Source organism: Amblyomma mixtum, chromosome 5, assembly GCF_055824585.1.
Source record: "Amblyomma mixtum isolate Tamu chromosome 5, ASM5582458v1, whole genome shotgun sequence".
NCBI lineage: Eukaryota > Metazoa > Arthropoda > Arachnida > Ixodida > Ixodidae > Amblyomma > Amblyomma mixtum.
Window position 1 is genome coordinate 161,797,785 of NC_143016.1, and position 22,584 is coordinate 161,820,368.

General features: G+C 48.9%; 1 protein-coding gene across 1 annotated transcript in view; it reads left to right on the plus strand.

The window, feature by feature from the left end:
- LOC149344339 (uncharacterized) overlaps positions 1-22,584 on the plus strand; it is a 138,490-nt gene that overhangs the window by 8,854 nt on the left and 107,052 nt on the right. Inside the window, exon 2 of the mRNA XM_089547218.1 lies at positions 371-572. Within this exon, the coding sequence (XP_089403344.1) occupies positions 371-572 (202 nt within the window). The remainder of the gene's footprint in view (positions 1-370; positions 573-22,584) is intronic.

The window sequence follows — 22,584 nt, forward strand, 5'->3', positions numbered from 1 at the left end:
AACCCCAGGTGGTCGAAATTTCCGGAGCCCTCCACTACGGCGTCTCTCATGGCCTTAGTCGCTTTGGGACGTTAAACCCCATAAACCAACCAAACCAAACCATATAAATATGCAATTGAACTTGAATGCACCTAAAGTTAAAACGTGCGCTTGATTGGGGCTAGCTGGAACATGTTCATGTCAGGTTGATGAAGCGAGCTACTGGTGGGGTGTTAGGCGTGTGGATTCTGCCAGCAATTGCTCCACCGGAGTGCCACTTAGATCCTAGCGTCCGCAAATCAGGCAAATTCCTGATACCTCACTGATCTACCTAGCGCAACCATATAAGTGATTAAAGTACTTTCGGAACCCCGTCCTGATTTGCTTTCAGCTCTGCCAGGAGAAAGCGGTGTCTCACGGCGATCTGCTGAGGCGTTTCCGGGGCATCACTGCCGGCCTGCAGACCATGGGCGTGGGCCGGGGATGCCGCGTCTACACCCGTTTCAGCAGCTCCTCCGTAGACCACCTCGCCGCGCTGTGCGGCGTCATGTTCTCGGGAGCCACACTGATCCTCGCCGGAGAGCTCAACGAAGGTGACAGTGTAGCAACCTGCCAGCCGCTCTCCGCTTCCTGTGATGTATGCAAAGGGGCGAGTACAGAGCGTTTGATTCGCATTAGCCGTTGTGCGTCAACAACAGTGCACGAGATATGTTGCCTCTGAATTAGTGCTGAGTACTGTACCTTTCAGTTGGGCATCTCACCGGTCACTCGTTGCTACGGTTTCCGCTACTGCATAAGCGGCGACGCTCTATGCTTTCCGGATGCATCGCGCCGTAGCTGCAAAACACTGGAGGGGACACTGAAGCTCCGCCTTAAGATTATGACGCGAGAGTGTTAATGCGTTAAAGCCCATAATGCGGAACTAGGCATCATCATCAGCATCATTTTTTTTCCAACATGAACATTACAGATGCTGCGAAACAAAAAGCCTCTAACTGGGCTTGACGGGGTTCACAGCCCCTAAAAACATGGCATTGGCAACAAAACTACAATACAAACACAACGCATCAGACATCGGAGGATGTGGTACAAACTCAATGCATAAGCAAAGGCAATTACAAGATTAGGAGAGTGTTTAAAGAAGTATACAATGTACGGTGCAATACAGAAAAAGGTAGAAAGTGCAATTAATGCGGTGATGATATATTTACATAAAAAACAGTATTGTGGCTATAAAACAACTCCTTTGTTGAGAATATTTAGTGCGTGCTTGAGGTATTTTCCACGGTTCAGTAGTGTGGGTATGCCGTGCTTTCGTTTAGGTGTGAGGTTTGTTATGCCGCCTAAAATGTTTTTATTCTGTTTAATTCCGTTAGAATAAAGCTTAAGGAGCATTGTTTTATAAATGACAGGAAGTCTGATAATGTTTAGTTCCTTAAAGAGAGGTGCAGTGTGACTATCGTATGCAGCGTTTGCAACTAGACGAATTGCCTTTTTTGTAGGATGTGAGGTTTAGTAATATTTGACAAAGTAGTTGTACCCCACACTAGGTGACAGTAGTTAATATTTGAAGTAAACAGGGCACTGAAAATAAGGCGTTTAATGCAAACAGGAGCAAAATATCGCAATTTGCACAGAATCCCCGTAATGCGAGAAATTTGAATTGCAACTGCATCTATGTGAGCATTCCAGGACATATTTCTTTCGAAGAGAACGCCAAGCCATTTAACTTGTGACGCTATCTCAATATTTGCAGTGCCGAGATGGAGTATGGCCTGTTTGTCTATGTTACGGTTTTTCGGCCTGAATAAAACAGCTGTTGTTTTACTGTTGCTTATGGCAACCGAATTAACAATACTCCAAGATTGTAGTTTATTTAAATGTACTTTTGCGCGTGAAATAAGAAGATCGGCATCAGACCCTATTCAAAGTATACGCTGGTATCATCAGCGTATATGATGAATTTTGCTGTGTTGTCAATGTTTACCAGATCATTGATGTAGAAAAAGAAGAGCAGAGGCCCCAAAATACTTTCCTCAGGTACTCCTGCGTGAACTGCTATATTCAGTTATCGCTAAAAGCACTAATACCACTACTGGAACAGTTGTGCGGTGGCTAAGCAATGCGCCACTTCCCCGGCAGGCGGCTGTTTGAAACGGAGACCGAGGTTGCTCTTCGTGAACAACTTCTAGCGACCAGTCACTAACTACCATCGTCTGCGGTGGGTATTTTGCTGACTGTCTGTTGCGCAGGTTGGGATAATGTCACAAGATACAAGGCCACGTGATGTACGTGGCTCATCTACCAACTACGTGGCTCCTCTAGGTTTATTCTTTCAGTCACATCGACCACGAAAACGACGATGACAAAGACGACCCCGGGTTTTCCGCCGATGGGTTTGTTTCCTTAAAAATTCCCTACAATGCGTCCCACGCCATCTTCCTTTCATTCTTCCTCTCTGTTTTGGTGGCTTTGGAGTCCGCGCGGGATGCTGTTTTGAGCCGTTCACTTGAGTAGATTTTCTGAATGGGCGAAAGGCATTCGCTCAGTTTGGGTTCCGGAACACTGCGATATTTTTCCAAATGGTACGGCCGCTTCTTGACAAAATTAGTTCTCAGTGGTGCACCGGTCCTCTGTGCCGCCCTTGATCTCATTCTTTTCGGAATGCCTCCATTTCGGCTTATATATATATATATATATATATATATATATATATATATATATATATATATATATATATATATATATATATATATATATATATATATATATATATATGTATATATATATATATATATATATATATATATATTGTTACTGTATACGACCTACGCTGATCACAAAGAGCGCGCGGCGCTAGGGCGAGAGGTAGAGAACCAAAGAGAACCGCCGCGACCGGTGGTCCTTTCCTGGGTCTCCTGCGTTCCTGTGTGGCTTTTTCTGCGCGGGCCCGCCGTCCCGTAACATTTGGTGGCAGCGGTGGGATCATGCCGCTCACCCGCTCCCAGAATCAAGTACACGACGTTCCAGACGACTCCGCCACCAGCCGATGGCTTCGACGACGCAGCGGCCGGCACCGCTAGACCTAGGCGCTCGGAGGGGGTCGGTCGTCCGCAGCGGCTGGACGCCGGTATTGAGCGCCTCCTGGATATGGTTACCCGGTGCAAGCTCCCGGTGCAGGCTCCTCGATTCGCAGTCCCTACAGCGGCCTCCACCCTACGTGTGCGTAACGACACCCGCACGACCTGCTTCCGCTCCGGCCTGAGGAGACACTACGCGAGGGACTGTGCTGGTCCTCCGACGTCGGAAAACGATTCGGTGGAACGGTGCCCCCGGATAAAGTCCGTCCCCACACTCAGTTCGCCGCGTCCCCTTCTTTCATTGGCTTCGATGACAACTGAAGCTCCCTGCGTGCTCGTTGACGTCGCCCTGCTCGACCGGCTTGGTCGACACCGGAGCGGCTGTCAACGTACCGGACAAAACATTTATTGTTAACGCACCCCACCTGCTTCTTCCAGCCGCCAAAATCCGGCTCTTAGCTTTTAACGGCGCCCCGGTGGAGAAAGTCGGACATGTCATCGTCAACCTGTCAGCGCTCGGAAAGACCATCTCCACCGAGTTTGTTGTCGCGGACAGCCCTATTTGGCTAGTGGTCCTCGGGTGCGGGTGGTGCCAGGAAGCCGGAGTCATCCTTAATTTTACCACAACAGAACCACGGGCCCAAGCAGCACAGGTAATCGGCCCATTATTGGCAATTGATGGTTTGATGGTTTGAATACATTTCCAATACTGGGCCGATTACCTGTGCTACTTGGGGCGAGCCGAACTTTATGTGGGCCGGGTTGGCTTAGCCGGATTTCCAGTCTCGGTGTCGCCCTGCGGCAGTCCCTGGTGTCGGCGACCAAGCGTGCTTCAGGATCTGTGCGTTACCTCGCAACGAAGTGGCCACGTCGAGCCAAGCCAATCGACGTCACTGCTGTGACTGTGGCGTCCGGCGTGACTCTGCCACCGGGCGCGGCAACTTGGGTGTATGCCAAGCTTGACAGTCCGATCACAGAGGACGTACTTTTCGAACCCATCCGGTGTTCAGCTCCAGCCCGAGAGATGCCCTCCCCTCTAAGCCTTCTGTCTTTTCTCAAAGGAGAGGTCCACGTATTTATGCCCAAAATCAGCCGCGCACAGCTAGTGCTGACTCCCGGCACGCAATTTGGTACAGCCTCATTCTTGAACTCCGGATCACCGGTTGCGTCGTTGCAACCTGAAGAACCATCTCGCCACACCCCTGCGCCGGTGGTCCTATCATGGAAAGCATTTAACTTTGAGCCCACCCTGAGCTGCGCGGAGCTCGCCTCTCTGAAGGGCTTGCTGCTCGAGCATCGCAGTTGCCTTGCTCTAAGCGCCGGTGAACTTAGGTGCACTTCCTAGGCCCAACACCGGATCAACACCGCAAACCGGGTCCCATTCATCACCAACATAGCCGTGTAGCGCCAGCCGAACGGAGAGTCATCCAGCAGAACGTATGTGACATGCTTGACCAGGGAATGATTGCCCCTCCTTGTCACCCTTGGTCCTCCCCTGTCGTCTTTGTGCGCAAGAAGGATTGAACACGCCGCTTCTGCGTGATTATCGCAAGTTAAATGCTACTACTCGTCTCAACGTGTGCCCGTTGCCCCGCCTCGACGATGCACTTGACCGCCTGAAGGGGGCATGTTATTTTTCTACCCTATATCTGCTCTCGGTCTACTGGCAGGTGCCTGTTCACTCCGATTATGCGGAAAAGACGGCTTTCGTGACTCCCGACGGCCTCTACCAGTTCAACCATATGCCCTTCGGTCTCTCAAATGCTACAGCTACCTTTCAACGTGTCATGGATCGCGTCTTAGGCCATATGAAGTGGACTATGGCGCTGGTCTACCTGGACGACGCTATTGCCCTTAGCAAAAACTAATACGTTTGAAATATACGGTGGGCTATTTAACTTGTATTTAAAACATATTTTGTTGGTTGGTTTGGTTGTTTTATGGGGTTTAACGTCCCAAAGCGACTAAGGCTATGAGAGACGCCGTAGTGGAGGGCTCCGGAAATTTCGACCACCTGGGGTTCTTTAACGTGCACTGACATCGCACAGTACACGGGCCTCAAGAAGTTCTCCTCCAAAGAAATTCTAGCCGCCGCGGCCGGGATCGAACCCGCGTCTTTTGGGTCAGCAGCCGAGCACCATAACCGCTGAGCCACCGCGGCGGGTAAAACATATTTTGTATTCATGAATGCACTAAAACATTTAGAAAATACGTTCCTGAAATTTCTTGCTTGGTATTCGAAATATATTCTTAAAATATGCCGAAAATACCTGACTAGAAGCATACTTCGAGCACTTTTCAAATACGTGAAAAAATATGTAGAAAGTTTTTGCACCTTGTCAATGTATTAAAAGTGTACATTCGTAAATATGAAATCAATTCATCCGAAGTATACTTCAATTCTAACCAATGGGCAGTCTTTTAAAAGTATATATATATTGTTGTGTGTCTACCCCCCCCCCCCCCCCCCCCTTTAGTCTCTTTGTGTGTTCCCATCACACCTGTCTCCACTTAGGCCATGCCCAGATGCAGTGCGTGATTCTGCGAAAGGGGTCTTCTTTCATGCACGCGCTCCCATGCAACCTCATGACAGGTAGAACCGTCACGAGGGACGTATTCGACTCCTGGATTCCTGGTACCACCACTTCTGCCTAACTGCCACGACGTGTCTTCCGGAGTTCCCCTTAAACGTCACCCAAGGCACCCAAGTATTGACCATGCGACTTTGTGTGTGCCTCTGTCAGGGTAACAATGTCTCAACGCCAGCTGCCACCTTCGGAGGCGAGCGTCTGCCAAGCGCCTGCCATTCAACCGGTCCTAGCTCTTTTGTCAACCGTGGGGTGACGCCGCGGCAGGTGGTCGCCTTTGGGGCACTTCCTTGGAACAAGATATGCAATCCACCTGGCCGGAAACGACTAGCCCGTCAACATGCTCTTCTGGACATTTCCGAGTATCCAAGGGCCTCAGCGGATGAAGCGAGTTGACGACGCTGTAGGTGTTCGCCCTTGACGTTTACTTGGAACAAAGATATGGAATCCACCTGGCCGGAAACGACTAGCCCGTCAACACGCCCTTCTGGACATTTCCAAGTATCCAGGGACCTCAGCCGAGGAAGACAACGAAGCGGTGAACGACCTTGGAGCACCCGGACGAAGTCCCTACGATTGGTTGAAAAAGGCGGGAAGATCTCGGGAGGGTCTATTTAAAGCGCTCGAGCCGTTCATCGAGAAGCCATTCCCGGAGCGACTCCCTGAGCGATACGCTCAACGTTTCCCTGAGACTTCTCAGTTTTTACCTTGTTTGTCATTTTTGTAAAGAATCATGTAAAAATGTAAATACAGTTTTTCCTTCACTTCCCCTACTCCCCGTCTCCGGCCTACGTTCCTTCCTCCTTCGGCACTGCAGCGGTGCTCCTGGACCCGATGCCTGGTGGGACACGCTACTAGCTCGGCAAAACATATCAACTGGTTGGCAGCGGCGGGATCGTCCACGCTTGGTCCTGGCTTCAGCAGTGGTGAGCGCTTGACTTTCTTTAAGAAGCTGCCAGGCTTCATAACTCTGGAAATTTATCACTTTCTGTAGATTGTTTTTCTGCACGTGCTCGCTTAAGCATTTCACGTAGCAGCTTATTTTTGAAAGTCCTCGTTCGGGAATTGCCATGGATTTGAGCAAGCTAGAGAAGCCAGAGTTGATGTTGCTGTGTGAAAAGCTGGGTATTGAGGCCAGGAAAAGTCGCAGAAAACCGCAGCTGATTGAGGCTATTAAGGAATGTGGTGCTAAGGAGGAAGACAAAATTTTGGAGACCTGGGAAGTCATTCAGGAGGGAATCAGGAAGGCTAAGGAGGAAGTCGAGAGGGTTGAAAAAGAACGCCTTTACCGCAAGGAAGCCTCTAAGAAGGAGGCTGACAGGATTGAAAAAGAACGCAAGGAGGAGGCCGTCAGGGTTGAAAAAGAACGCCTTTACCGCGAGGAAGCCGCTAAGAAGGAGGCCGACAGGTTAGAAAAACAAATTGCTCTAAAGCGTTTGGAGTTGCAACGAATTTTAGCGGCAAAGCGCGCGGAGAGGAATTCAACACTAAATAAGGAGGTTTCGGAGCGAAAAGAAATTAAAATCGAGAATGAATACTGCGTGTCTTTGCCTACTGCCCGCGTCGCGATCGAGAGCCCGCTCGAGCTGAGTCTGACCGAGGCAGCCGTCTCCCAAAAGCTGCCTAAGCAGCATCTCTCGATTTTCTCAAATCGCTTGGATATGCTGCCCAAAGAAAAAGGCCTTTGTTTTGGAGATAATGCTGCGCAGGTCCTTACCATTTCGAAGGCTCGTGAGGTCGCAGCGCCAGCAGATCACGTAGTTGAAGAGGGCAAACCTGAACCTCTAAGCCTGATAAATTCTCACGGTGATGAGCTAGAGCAGGCTTTGTTACAAATTGACGATGAGACGAACGCCGGCGACTTAAACCGTGACGGCTCCGCGCTACCTAATGACGAGCCAGCCCAGGACTTACTCACTTCTAGCACAGGGGTAAAGAGCACCGATAGTAGTGCAAGCTATAGTGAGTCTTCCGAATCAGGCGCAAGTGATGAGCTGGGGCTAGGTGCGGAATTGAATACCAATCTTGTGTTACCCCACTCGGATGGCTTTCTCGAACTCCTTCGTGTCGACAGAGAAACGTTCACCGCTGAGCAAGACAAAGACGAATCTCTACGCAACTTGAGTCACCAAAGTGACATAGGTGTGTCACGGAAGAACATACTTTCCAGCTCCGTTCTGGCCTGCTGTACCGCCAGTATAAGGATAGGAAAGGTATCCAACACGACCAACTTACTGCCCGCGTCGCGATCGAGAGCCCGCTCGAGCTACGTCTGACCGAGGCAGCCGTCTTCCAAAACCTGCCTATGCAGTATCCCTCGATTTTCTCAAATCGCTTCAATATGCTGCCCAAAGAAAACGGCCTTAGTTTTGGAGATAACGCTGCGCAGGTCCTCACCAGTTCGAAGGCTCCAGAATTCGCAGCGCTAGCAGAGCACGCGGGTGAAGAGGGCAAACGTGGCCCTGTAACCCTTGTAAACTCTCACGGTAGTGAGCCATAGCAGGCTGGATCCCAAACTGACAATGAGACGAACGCCGACGACTTAACCTGTGACGGTTCCGCGATGGCTACACTCTTAGTCTGGTTCCACCTAAGGATCCACTTAGTAGCTGGAACATTTTTGCAAAAATGTTCCACCTATATAGCTGGAACTATGCTCCAGATACTCCAAAATATGTGGAACAAATTTCCGAGGTTTTAGCCGGAACAGTGCTGCGCCTATATATCTGAAACAGCGTTCCAGGAATTTAGCAGGAACGCTGCATCATATAGATAGCTGGAACCCCGTTCCAGGTATCTTGTGAACCACATATTTCACTCTAGAGTTCCTTGCACGCAGTGCGCTGTTTGTACAAACCATAGTAAAATAATTTTGTCTATATATTAACTAAATTATTTCACAATAGTATTGTATATGCAGTGCACTGCACACAAGGGACTATAGGGTGAAATATAAAGTCCACAATACACCTGATATGAATGAAATCACTCTGTAGTAATTCTTAACAGATATACTATATGCATATTCCTGTACCCTTAAACCACACTTCTTGCATCAAATTCACAGTATACAATCATGATTTCTGTTGGTTGGACACCTAGTCCATCAGCCAAACTATACAAATAGAGTCTGATGCACCCCTAAGTTTAAAGCTTGAGGTTGTGGGATGAGAGATATTAAAACTCTTCTTTCATCACCATGCAACCTAAAATCGCCTCCTGCACAGACAAATGGGCAATAATACACAGATATTATGCTTGCACTTGAGGAGTGTTGTTCATGGTTGATGAACACAAGCATCCATTACATCAAAGCTTTATTTCACTGCCACAAAAAATACAATACTTAATTACTCGGAGGAAATTGAGGCTTTTATTTTCAAATATGACAGTTGTCTCTTAAGATGCTATATTTGATGTGTTAAGCTTTACCTTAATGCTTATCCGAAACCTTCAATCCTTTATTATCAAAACCATGAACTATAGAGAAATGGCTGTGTCTAAATAAGTCGGTGGCCTTTAAGCAGACTCTTCAGTTTGAAGGATATCAGCCTTTATCAAATTTTTCGTTTTGCAGCAGCAATGTCTGAACTAGTTCCAAGGTTTAGCCAAAAGCATGCGGATAAGAAAGGTCCAAAATGAAGTAGACAGCTAGGCACAAAATAAGGGCACTCTCCATAGATGAGCCGGGAGCCATGGCAATGGTGTTCTTCCTGGTGACGATCATTATCAGTCCGTCGTCAGTAATGATACATGGGCCTGGTACGGGCCTGTCAGTGTTGCATCTCCCCTTTAATGCAAAAACAGTCCAGGCTATACGCAACAATTCATTGACTGCCTTGATACGATGATTTGCATGATACATTATTTCAAATGTAAAACAATAAATGCTCATTTAAATTACTCAACGAGGATGCGAAAGACACTACAACATATGAATCACCATGTAATATTAGCCTAGGCCCCTAAATAATTTATAATTGAACTTTTTCTGTCATGCTAATTCGGCTTCAACAGCTGAACGATATCTGTAACATCAAAAAGTGCTTTTGTGTCACGTGAGGCATGGAAAAACGTCCATGTAGTCACTGCTTCTTTGTTTTGATTTACTGCACTGCTGAAGTCAGCCTTCTTCAAGAACCACAATGACAACAAATGAGGAAGCAGTGATCATACTGCAGTTTTTTCACGTCTCACATGACCTGCAAGCATACACTGACGTCAGAGTCCTGATTCGGCTGTTGAAACCGAAACAGCATGAGAAAGAAATGCGATTATAAATTATTTATTGGTGGTAGGAGAACACCGGGTGGTAATTCATGCATAATAACGCCTCACACATCACCACAAGCAAGAAAACACGAATCAAAATGTTAAGTGTCTACAGTTTTTTTAAGCTCAATTTTAACTAAGCATGAAAAACATTAATCACTGCCTATCGTGATTTCCATTCTGCATTCTTTTGAATGGATACCAGTGAACACTCATTTGAATGGCTATTTTTTATAGCAGTGGAAGAACTGAATGCTACCCTCCATACATTCTTTGTCAAGAAAAATTCATCATTTATATTAAACAATAAAATAAACATGCACCACAGGTTCCTGCACATTTTCAGCCAAGTATTACAGAAATACCTATTATGCTGCCCAGGGACCCCAAATATTTCATGCATTTTCATTGTTGCTTAAGTCTGTCAGCAGTAATTACAAAAGGAAGCTGTCTTACCTGTGTGATCACACAGAATTCAGAATTTTTTGGTCGAAGATACCCATCCAGCTCCACAAAATCTCCCCTTTGAAGTGTCTGCTGGACATCTCTTTTTATCTTTCCATATCTTGCATTGTTGCTTTAAAAAGAATTTCTGCTTCAAGTGTAAGCTGCAAAAAAACACACCAACTTAAGCACATATTTTACAGAAACTATTATTCGACCTTCGTAAGAAAACTGCCCATAATTTGCAAAGATATCAAAAATATTGACAATTTCATGAGTCTATAGGGACCTCACACAGAAAGACACCAAATGCAGAGATGCTAGGGCAAATTGCGAAATGCAGAATCTATGCTCTACCTTTCCTATTTTTACATAAGTAAAGGTAAGGCCACTAAAATGATCCAGATACTGCCGATCATTACCTGTACAGATGACACTTCTGTAATGCACTGCATATATGCTGATTTATTTATGTGCTCCAGGGTAAGTTACATTGAAACCACATCCTTGTTTTCCAATGCAACTTGCAATAGCTCTTTACAGATGAAGGAATATGCAACTAGTGACATGCACTGAGAAAAGTGATCACTACCAGCAACAGAACAGTTTATCTGTACTCATAGGGAATGTGCTGAAGTGCTTTGCAGGTTGCATTGTGCTATGAAGCTTGTTCAAAATTCTTGACAAGAACCAAAAGCAAATTAGCATACTCTTACCACGTCTGCATTCAATAAGTAGGCAGGCAGCTGTTGTGGAGTCTCAGCCTTATGAGCCGCAAATGTTACATGCAGAAGGGCCTTCATTCTTGTCAGGTTCAAGTGCCCAGCATCAAACGCAGCATCTTGTAGTGCCTAAGTGTCAACAAAAACTTTTACAAAATTCATTCCAATGAGTATTGTTAGCAAAATCACACGGCAGCCGAAAACTGTGTGCACTGAAATCCCATGATTGTTTCAAGGACATTGCATATCATTGCAATGCCTTTTACGTCACTGCAAGGTCTTGTAATACCAGCGTAACATTTGAAGCTGTGCATTTGCATCATCAGGTATACTACTGAGGTAGAAACCATTTATTATAAGCAAAGAAAGGCTACTTTTACCTTCAATTCAAGCAGGGCATCATTTAGAGAAACAGCTGGCTGAGAAACATCAGCATTGTGAACAATAGATGCAGCAGCTACTTTCTTTGCATGCAGTTCTCTTGTTTTCTTTGCCAAGCTTACAGAGCTAATGAATTTGCACTGTGGGAAAACCATAATATGAAAAAGATGAGTGCATCAATTTAGTGCTTACATTTCGTACAATCCTTTAAACATAAGTTCGGCAAAGGAACAAAGCATATTTAAAAAGATATCTTTATTTCACAAAATAGACCTCACATAAGCTTACATTATATTTGCAGGAGCTTTCAAAATTTTACTCTTTTTCAAAAATATAGTAATATAATATAATATAATATAATATAATATAGTGATATTGCATGCAGTTACCCTGGCAATATTAAAAGCTTATCAAATAACAAGCATATACTTTATCACATTTTCCTCATCGCCCTGACAACTGGTTCAATATGCCATTCATTGCACGCAAAGAAATCACATTTACGTGGCGTCTACAAAACAGATCGACGATTCGCACCGTATATGCTACAACAGGAATGAACACTAAACCAGATACCATACAACCAAACTTGCGCACGCTTACATTACCTGGACGTAAAGGCACAGGATCATTTCGCTCACCTTTTTGAAGCCGCTAACTTTTTAACGAGGGAAATATAGAGGGCGCTATTAGCTAGTATACATACTTCAGAATAAGAACGATGCCTCAGGGCTTGTCGATCGGCACCTTCTACGCTTGATATAGGCACAGATCGAGCTTAACGTAATTCGAAATCCGGAACTGAAATCCGCCCCGCACCGGCAACTTGCAATCCACAACCAAAACTATAGCGTATGGTCCATTTCGTTGCGGAACCCGAATTCGCAAGGTCCATGACGAGCGCGCGTAAACCTGACCACACACGTAAAAAAGCGCCCGGAACGCAACGGCCGCGAACGGCGCCGGCCGTGGAATTAGCAGCTCCTGCTACTTTAAACATAACCGCCGTACAACTGAACAGCATTCCTAATTGTACGGCGGTCATAGCTGACAAAGAATTTCTGGCAATATCTTTAGGAACCGAGAAGAGGATCCTGGCAGAACAGCGAGCGCTGTCCGCAAAACTGACAACGCCATTGCCCGCGTGCGTAGCGAACATGTGCACGTTTCAATCTTCCAACCGTTGGTTCCTGCTCTAACCCACAGGCGCGGCATAATGACTAACCTAGCAGGAGCACAAAACACACATGCGCCACTAATTAACCTTACAGTAAATAAGAAAAAACCACCTACCTTTAGCAATTTTCAGCGATCCAAAGGACGCGGCGTCCTCTCTTGGCGGAAGGTACTCAAATATCGCGGCGTAGTGCGGAATACAAAATGAACGCAAAAATTAACGGAGCTCGCCGCCAGTGGCGCGCGAGAGAGATATTGTATCAGCGCTGCGGGCGCCTCAGTTGACGAAGCGGTGGCGCTGTGGTCGTGTTAGTGGCTGCGAGAAAAAAATCTGTGCTCTCATAAGGGAGGAACTTTTCTTTACTATGGTGTTATGTTTTTCGGGCTCCTGCATGTCCGGGGCCGTCGGCGCGGGTCATGGCGGGTTTCGTTGCATGCACATGAACGTTAGTTGCGTCATACTGCCGAGCTCCGTACGGGCTGTGTATGCGGGCGGTGTTGACGACTTTGTGATGGCACGGAAGTAATTTCTGCCGTCTGGGCTCAGTAACATGCACTAACACTGCGTAGCACAGGGCTGTTTTAGCATTTTGCGGGCACCTAAATGCGCACGCCGCTACCATGGTTCAGTGCCGCGATCTTGGAAAGAGCGTCAGTGGCTCTTTAATATTTCTGCCGTTTCGAGCGTAATGGTCATGCATTGCAATCTTCTGGTCCCTGCTGCGCTTTAGGTGTGGGTATCGTGGTATACGTTTGAAATAAAAAGAAAACTACGGATTTCAACGGATTTGTACAATATTCAAGCTTTCTGCTGCAATGATATGGAACTCTTTCACTTTAGAGTCCAAACACGAAATGGATGTTTTAACATCCTATACTAAAATGTTACGAGAAGTTGCAAGACGCCCTGCTTATTGCATATAGGGGGCCTTTTATGTGCTGCGGCCGTGGGTGCGTAAAAGGCGTTTATAAGCTAGAGCACAATGTGACTCTCAAAGACGGTAAAAGGTCATCATCTATCCCGCTCTTTGTTGAATGATTTCGCGTGGCAGACGTCCTCAAGGAGGAGGATATAGAAGAGGAAAGGCAAAACACTCAGCGAAAGCACGGGGCAAAAGCAATAATAAAAAAATAGGCAAAAAAATGCGATGCTTCAAGAAAAATTAGCTGTGGTTTAAACTTTGGCTAACCATGGTGAGAAGCTAAAGCTTCCTTTGCATGGCTACGTTCACAAACGCCACGCACACCGCCGAACGAATTGTCGGTAAAGCGTCGATGAAATGCACGCGTAGCCGAGTCGTCACACTCGCTGAGTCTGGTCACAAAGTAAGTGTTCCGGCGCTCCGTCTCAGTTGAAACCATCTCCTCGTCCAGTGCCGAAGTTGGAGAAGCCTCCGACTCTGCGTCGCTGGTTTGTTAAAAGGTTAGGTGGCCTCTCAGCCAATAATCAGTTTAGCCCGCCGCGGTGGCTTAGTGGTTATGGTGCTCGGCTGCTGACCCGAAAGACGCGGGTTCGATCCCGGCCGCGGCGGTCCAATTTCTTTGGAGGAGAAATTCTAAAGGCTCGTGTACTGTCAGTGCAAGTTAAAGAACCCCAGGTGGTCGAAATTTCCGGAGCCCTTTACTACGGCGTCTCTCATAGCCTGAGTCGCTTCGGGACGTTAACCCCATAAAACAAACCAAACCAATAATCAATTTAATCTCCACCTACCACGGTAAAGAGGTTGCTCACAGTCCGATGGTGCTGTTGCCATCTGCCATGGTGGGCAGATTGTGATGACGTCAGTTCGCCACATGACCTCTCCCAACCAATAGGGGAAATTCAAGGATAAACTCACTGGCGCTGCTCTCTTGAAAACCTGGCGTAGTAAAGCTTTCGCTTCAAAAATTCAGTCCTGAACAGGAAGCGAACCCGGGACCACCATTATCTGCGGGACAGTCGCTCTTCCAACGAAGCTAACCGTGGCTATTGTTGATGGTAGGGCGAGGCCGAATCGATCCACAACTCTAAGTGAAAACGATTCTGGTGGCTTATATACAAATATAGCAGCGCATTGACCCATAACAGTATCCTCGTGGTGCATTACACTGCGGGGTGTAGACAAAGGTTGCAATGCGGAAAATTCTCAAGCGTGCGGTCTGAGATCTTATGTGGAACGCGTGAGAAATAAGCGGATCAAAATAAGTTCAACAACCAGGAAGTTCCACTTAAACCTGCATGGTTCGCTGCGGGACGGCCTGTTCCACATAAAGAAAAACAAATATAAATGAAAAATTCTGATGGTTTCACATAATTAAGTGTGATCCAGATAAAATACCCCTTGTTCCAGTGAAACTGGTGAGCTAACTCAGTTTATGTGGAACATAAGTGGAACCAGATTAAGAGTGTGGCTTTGACGCGCCCCGCAAACCAAGAGCGAGGGTTTCCACGGAGCGGCAGCGTATAGAGGTGGCCAAACGGGAAGAGTTAATTAAGGGGAAAGTGCGGCTCTTGTTGACTGCTCGACTGAAATCCGAACCGCGTAGCCGCCCCAATTTGGCACCTCGGTGCTCAAGAGTTCGCACCCGCCCCGTGGGAACACAAGCCAAGAGAACGCAACGCGCGAACCCAATCCGAGAGAGACGGATACGCTGGCACGGCATTCGCACTCGTTCGTTCCCTTCTCGCGTTCTGCTTTCTGAGCGTCAGACAAACTTCAGAACCGCGAGACTTGGACGAGGAACAGTTAAGGGTCCCAAGCTGAAATTCCTAGCCTTGTGTCCTGTTGCACCTGCTAGAGCAGCTATCGGACCGCGGCCGCGCAGGGGGCGGCGGAATAATAGGAACCAGTATATTCCTCTAATCGTAACGCTATTTCTGGACAGTTTTCGAGGAATAATCCCGTCTTAAGTTAAATGCTTGTTTTTGTTTGTTCATTTAACTCTCCTGTACAGAAATGCAAGCTGAAATTCCTAGCATTATGTAATGTCTCATCTGCTAAGGCAGCTGTCGGACCGCGGCCGCGCAAGGGGCGGATACGAGGCATAATCTCATATTGAGTTTAATGCTTGTTTTTTGTCTTTTGTTCATTACACTCTCCTATGTGAAATGAGAGCGAAATTTTGGAGCTTGGCATTGCTGGACTCAGTTTACATGCGTTGCAGAAAATTCCGAGGTAATGGCAACGCTGATGGCCTCATCCGAAGCTTTCCCGTGTAATGCCCTTTCCTGACTCCCCAGACGTTAATCCGCTATGCAAATTTGTATTTTCTTTTTTTTGCTTTAGCGGCATTCATTTTTTGTCTGTCTGTATGTGTGTTCAGCAGCTCCACCTTCCCTTTGTGCTCTCACGGGAGGTGGCTTTCTGTGACATAAACCGTGCTACGGCACCCCACCAAAATTTTAGAAAATGTTTCCTCCCTTTTGGCTAAACAAGCTCTCTGTATTCTGGTTTGGTCAAACTTGTCAACTTTCGGAGGAGGACGTAAATTTCACGCGACAACTCATTTACTCGAAAGAGTCTTTCTTGACCGAAAACAGCTTGGCAGTTCTTGACGTCGGTTTGGCGCTTTCTGCTTGTTGGGCTTTGTACCTTGCTGGTTGAGACCGTTACAGTTGTCAACAAAGCAAGAAGAACCTTTGGGCCCAGCTGTGACCAAAAGCCGAATGGACACAACTCCAGGTCTCTGCGCGCAGCAGCGTTGGCTGCAACCACTACGAGACCTCTTCGGGCGGCGGACGTGCTGTTGTGTTTCTACCCCCCCCCCCCCCCCCCCTTAAGTCTCTTTGTGTGTTCCCATCACACCTGTCTCCACTTAGGCCATGCCCAGATGCAGTGCGTGATTTTGCGAAAGGGGTCTTCTTTCATGCACGCGCTCCCATGCAACCTCATGACAGGTAGAACCGTCACGAGGGACGTATTCGACTCCTGGATTCCTGGTACCACCACTTCTGCCTAACTGCCACGACGTGTCTTCCGGAGTTCCCCTTAAACGTCACCCAAGGCACCCAAGTATTGACCATGCGACTTTGTGTGTGCATCTGTCAGGGTAACAATGTCTCAATGCCAGCTGCCACCTGCGGAGGCAAGCGTCTGCCAAGCGCCTGCCATTCAACCGGTCCTAGCTCTTTTGTCAACCGCGGGGTGACGCCGCGGCAGGTGGTCGCCTTTGGGGCACTTTCTTGGAACAAGATATGAAATCCACCTGGCCGGAAACGACTAGCCCGTCAACATGCTCTTCTGGACATTTCCGAGTATCCAAGGGCCTCAGCGGATGAAGCGAGTTGACGACGCTGTAGGTGTTCGCCCTTGACGTTTCCTTGGAACAAAGATATGGAATCCACCTGGCCGGAAACGCCTAGCCCGTCAACACGCCCTTCTGGACATTTCCAAGTATCCAGGGGCCTCAGCCGAGGAAGACGACGAAGCGGTGAACGACCTTGGAGCACCCGGACGAAGTCCCTACGATTGGTTGAAAAAGGCGGGAAGATCTCGGGACGGTCTATTTAAAGCGCTCGAGCCGTTCATCGAAAAGCCATTCCCGGAGCGACTCCCTGAGCGATACGCTCAACGTTTCCCTGAGACTTCTCAGTTTTTACCTTGTTTGTCATTTTTGTAAATAATCATGTAAAAATGTAAATACAGTTTTTCCTTCATTTCCCCTACTCCCCGTCTCCGGCCCACGTCCCTTCCTCCTTCGGCACTGCGGCGGTGCTCCTGGACTCGATGCCTGGTGGGACACGCCACTAGTACGGCAAAACATATCAGTATGCAGTTTTACCATCTTGTCAATGTATTAAAAGTGTACTTTCGGAAATATGAAAATAATTCATCCGAAGTATACTTACAATTCTCACAAACAGGCAGTCCTTTTAAACGTATCTACAGCACATTTCTAGCTTCCGTTGAACAGTAGAGTGCTCGAACTCGCGTTTCGGGAAATGGCACTTGCGTGTTGTCAACGTATTTGAAGTGTACTTCCCTAAAAACGCAGTTAATTCGTCCAAAGAATACTGAAATTCTAGCAAATTGGCAGCCCGCCTTCGCATATTTCCAGCACACTTCATGCTGCCGTTGAACAACCTGATGCTCGAAATCGAGTTTCGGGCAATCGCATTTTGGTGTTGGCAATGTATTTAAAGAGTACTTTCGTAAATACGCAATTAATCCGTCCAAGTATAATTAATTCTAACAAATGGGCAATCCGCGTAAACATATTTGAAGCTACCGTGGAACAATCTAGAGCTCGAAATAGCGGGGAACAGTGAAAACTCTCTTTTTCCTGCCATCCTTTCGTTTATGGTAACTTCTAGCAGGAAGGTAATCCCCACTTATTTACACTTCGTGCCGAGAAGGTGGTAGCATTATACCGCCAAATGTGCCTTGGGTACTTCCGGGCCCGAATATGCCAGCGAAAAGGACCACGACCGGCAAGGCCGGCCGGCTCCCTTAGGCACCCGTGTATCTGTTGGTTGACAGTTCGACTGCTGACCTATTTTTGACGCAAATTTCGACCAGTAATTCGGGCCTAAATCATCCCTACATTCTAACACGACCAGTACGGCACTTCTGCGATAATTTGTGGGCCCACAGTCTTTGCACAGAAAACGCCTCACAGGGCAATATAGTGCGTCGCTCTCAGTGGGTATATATAAGGCAAGCCAAGCATGGCGCTTGTCAGAGCACTTCTTATCTGCTGCGGCACTTCGGTCATGGTTTTGCTGTGTAGGTATATTTGCCGTTCGCATTCCGGGAATGCCCCGCCATTCGTCCTTCACGCACCTCGGTCGCCGCCGCCGTTCCACGGGGACAGGTTCGAGGACGTAGAAGACTGGTTGGCCAGTTTGACCGAGTGGCGGGCTTCAACGAATGGGACGGCGATCGCAAATTGCGTAATGTCTACTTTGCGCTGCAGGACTCAGCAAAAACATGGTTCGAAAATCACGAAGCCTCCTTTACCACCTGGGAAGTGTTTCGTCGAGAACTCCTAGCGACGTTTACCACCGACGAAAGAAAAGAAAAGGCTGAAATCGCTCTGCACTAGAGGTCCCAGCAGTCCAACGAGAGCGTTGCGATGTTCGTCGAGGACATGACGCGTCTGTTAAATCGGGTCGACCCTGCTATGCCAGAGGCGAAGAAGGTGCGCCACTTAATGCGCGGCGTGAAGGAACAGCTTTTTGCCGGACTTGTCCGTGACCCGCCAAGAAAAGTGGCACAAGGGAGGCAACGAGTATCGAGCGCTCTCTACAGGAACGGGGTGCGCACTACGGACGTGAGGCTACTGTAGCAGCCGCTTCCCAGTACACGCCTACGTCGCTGCCCGCCGAGGAGCTTCGAGAGCTTGTAAGAAGCGTTGTGCGCGAGGAATTGGCTAAACTTCGCTTGGAAGCTCCACAGGCCAGTGTCGCTGCCGTAACGGACGTAGTCCGTGACGAAATCCGACGAGCTGTGCAGCCGCCCCCAGCTCCACACCCGGCGCCCTCTGTTATGACGTACAGCGAGGCACTACGAAGTCCTGGGCCAGCGATGCAAGCCTTTTCCCCCTTCGTTCCCATGCCAGTGCCATCTCTGCAGTACCCGAGCGCAGCAGTACCATCTGTGCCGCATGAGTACAGGCCCCGCATGAGCAAAGCGCACGTGTGGCGTACGCCAAACAATCGGCCGCTCTGTTACCACTGCGGGGAGCCCGGCCACATCCTCCGTCACTGCCCCTACCGCAGAATGGGTTTAAGAGGTTTTATGCGAAGCATACTGTTTAGCTACCACTTCAGCCCTTACCGTGGTTATGCGCCTCCAAATCACGTGATACATGACGTCCCACCACGTGACACGATGACGTCACGATAGTGGAGAAACGGGGGCCCACCTCGCGCCGTCGCTATGGGTGTGCGCCTCCAAATCACGTGATACATGACGTCACACCACGTGACACGATGACGTCACGGCAGTGGAGTAACGGGGGCCCACCTCGCGCCGTCGTTGTGGTTGTGCGCCTCCAAATCACGTGATACATGACGTCACACCACGTGACACGATGACGTCACGACAGTGGAGAAACGGGGGCCCACCTCGCGCCGTCGCTGTGGTTGTGCGCCTCCAAATCACGTGATACATGACGTCACACCACGTGACACGATGACGTCACGACAGTGGAGAAACGGGGGCCCACCTCGCGTCGTCGCTGTGGTTGTGCGTCTCCAAATTACGCGACACGATGATGCTTCGGATTCTCCAGGCTTAACCAAGTTAAGCCTCAGCCATTTTTTTCACCTGACGCACCTCGACCGCGCTACGGTGAAAAACCACGGGATATCGAGCTGTACCTGGCTGATAACGTGCAGTCCTCGACCCCGCAGCGACGCCAGTCCCGATCGCCATCCCCAAGGCGGTTCTCTTCGCCCAACCGCCCGTCGTCCTCTAGCCAGTTCAGAGGCGCGTCCCCACACCGGGAAAACTGAAGACGGCGTCCTCCGGGGGTAGGGCCGCCGCTACTGGACCGTGTCAAGAGCCTCCGTTCGAAGATTCGCCGCGACGCTCCGACCGACGACGACCTGACCCGACGACCTCAACGACGCGCTGCGACCGACTGGTTTCTGCCGAAATTCCGGTATCCGCTAACAACCACGACGTTACTACACTGGTGGATACCGGCGCCGATTTTTCTGTAATTAGCTGTCGGTTAGCCACGGCCCTGAGGAAGGTACTGACCCCTTGGTCTGGGCCGCATATCCGGACAGCTAGTGGCCACGTCGTAACTCCGATCGGTGTCTGCACTTCGCGAATCCAGATCCGCGGAGTTACTTTCCCTGGTTAATTTGCTGTGTTACCCGAGTGCTACAAGGACCTCATACTCGTTTTGGATTTTCTTCAAGAGTACGGTGCCGTTATCAATCTACAGGAGCTCATCGTGTCGTTTTCCATCCAAGGCCCTGTCGACGACGATACCGAGCCACGCAGGGCTAAGCTATGCGTCTGTGCCGACCAGGTAGTAATCCCGTCAAGAGCCAGCATGTTTGTTACCGTAGAGTGCGATAACAGCCCTAGCACTCGTGGCATCGCTGAAACCAACATCTCGCTGCTCCTTGGTCGGCAAGTCTGTGTTGCTCGCGGAATTATTGAATTGAACAGTGGGCGAACCGAACTTCTGGTGACCAATTTTGGTTCTGAACCTCAGTGTTTGCCTGGCAAAAGAGCTATTGCGTATTTTGAAGAACTTTGTGAATTAGCGGGACAGCACGCGTTGTCCGAAATCCCGGCATCAGTGGAGGCACCGACCACTCCCATAAAGACCGACGTCAACCCGAACCTCCCGTCTCATCAGAAACGCTGCCTGGAGAGCATTATCGACTCTTTCCGCGACTGTTTTGCCTCGACCTCTAAAGTTAGGCAGACTCCGCTCACAAAGCATCGCATTATTGTTGACGCAAACCGGCGACCGTTAAACCAGCAGCCTTATCGGGTCTCTTCGAAGGAACGTGACGCTATTCGCCAACAAGTTCAAGAAATGCTCCAGGACGACGTGATACAGCCGTCGACGAGCCCGTGGGCATCGCCTGTTGTTCTTGTGGCGAAGAAGGATGGCACCCTACGGTTCTGTGTTGATTACAGGCGTCTAAACAAAGTCACCAAAAAGGACGTTTATCCTCTGCCGCGGATTGATGACTCCCTGGACAGGCTACGCCATGCCACGTATTTCTCGTCACTAGATTTACGTAGTGGCTATTGGCAGATCGAGGTGGACGAGCGCGACCGGGAAAAGACCGCCTTTATTACACCGGATGGTCTGTACGAATTCCGGGTGCTCCCTTTCGGACTGTGCTCGGCTCCTGCCACCTTCCAGAGGATGATGGACACCGTGCTTGCCGACCTAAAATGGCAGTCCTGCCTCGTCTACCTGGATGACGTTGTCATCTTCTCCGCTACGTTCGAAGAGTACCAGAGGCGCCTGCGCGCCGTGTTGGCCCCAATTCGTTCAGCCGGTCTTTCCCTCAAGCCCGAAAAGTGTCACTTCGCTTTCCAGGAGTTGAAGTTTCTGGGCCACATCGTGAGCGCTAAGGGAGTAAGCCCTGATCCCGATAAGGCAGCGGCCGTCGCTGCTTTTCCCATGCCAACCGATAAGCGAAGTGTGCGCCGCTTTCTGGGCCTCTGTGCCTATTATCGGCGTTTTGTGCGGAACTTCTCCCAGATTGCTGAGCCCCTCATCCGCCTCACGAAAGATGCCGAACCGTTCTTCTGGGTCCAGGAGCAACAACAGGCCTTCGAAGACCTCCGCAGTCGTCTGCAAAGTACGCCCATCCTTGGCCACTTCGACGAGTCAGCCGACACTGAACTGCACACAGACGCCAGCAACATCGGACTCGGTGCGGTCCTTGTGCAGTGGCAGGATAGTCTCGAACGCGTAATCGCATACGCAAGCCGCACCTTGTCACGCTCGGAGGCGAACTATTCCACTACCGAAAAAGAATGCCTGGCAATTGTGTGGGCAGTGACCAAATTTCGCCGATATTTATACGACCGCCCGTTTCGAGTTGTCAGTGATCACCATTCGCTGTGTTGGCTAGCGAACCTGAAAGATCCCTCGGGGCGGCTTGCACTCTGGAGCCTTCGTCTTCAAGAGTTCGATGTCACAATCGTTTATAAGTCCGGTAGGAAGCACAGTGATGCCGACTGTCTGTCTCGTGCCCCTGTCGAGGACAACCGAGCTGATCCCGACGACGATTCTTTGTTTCTCGGCGCCATCTCAACGTCCGTCCTCACTCAACACCAAAGAGACGACAGTGAACTCCGGCCTCTCATTGAGTATCTTGAAGGAAGCGCAGAGTCACCCCCGCGACTCTTCTCACGTGGTCTGTCGTCATTCTGTTTGCGCGATGGCGTTCGGTATAAGAAAAACTACCGCCCGACGGAAGCTGTCTATCTGATCGTCGTACCTGCGGGTTTGCGCGAAGAAGTCCTGCAGGCG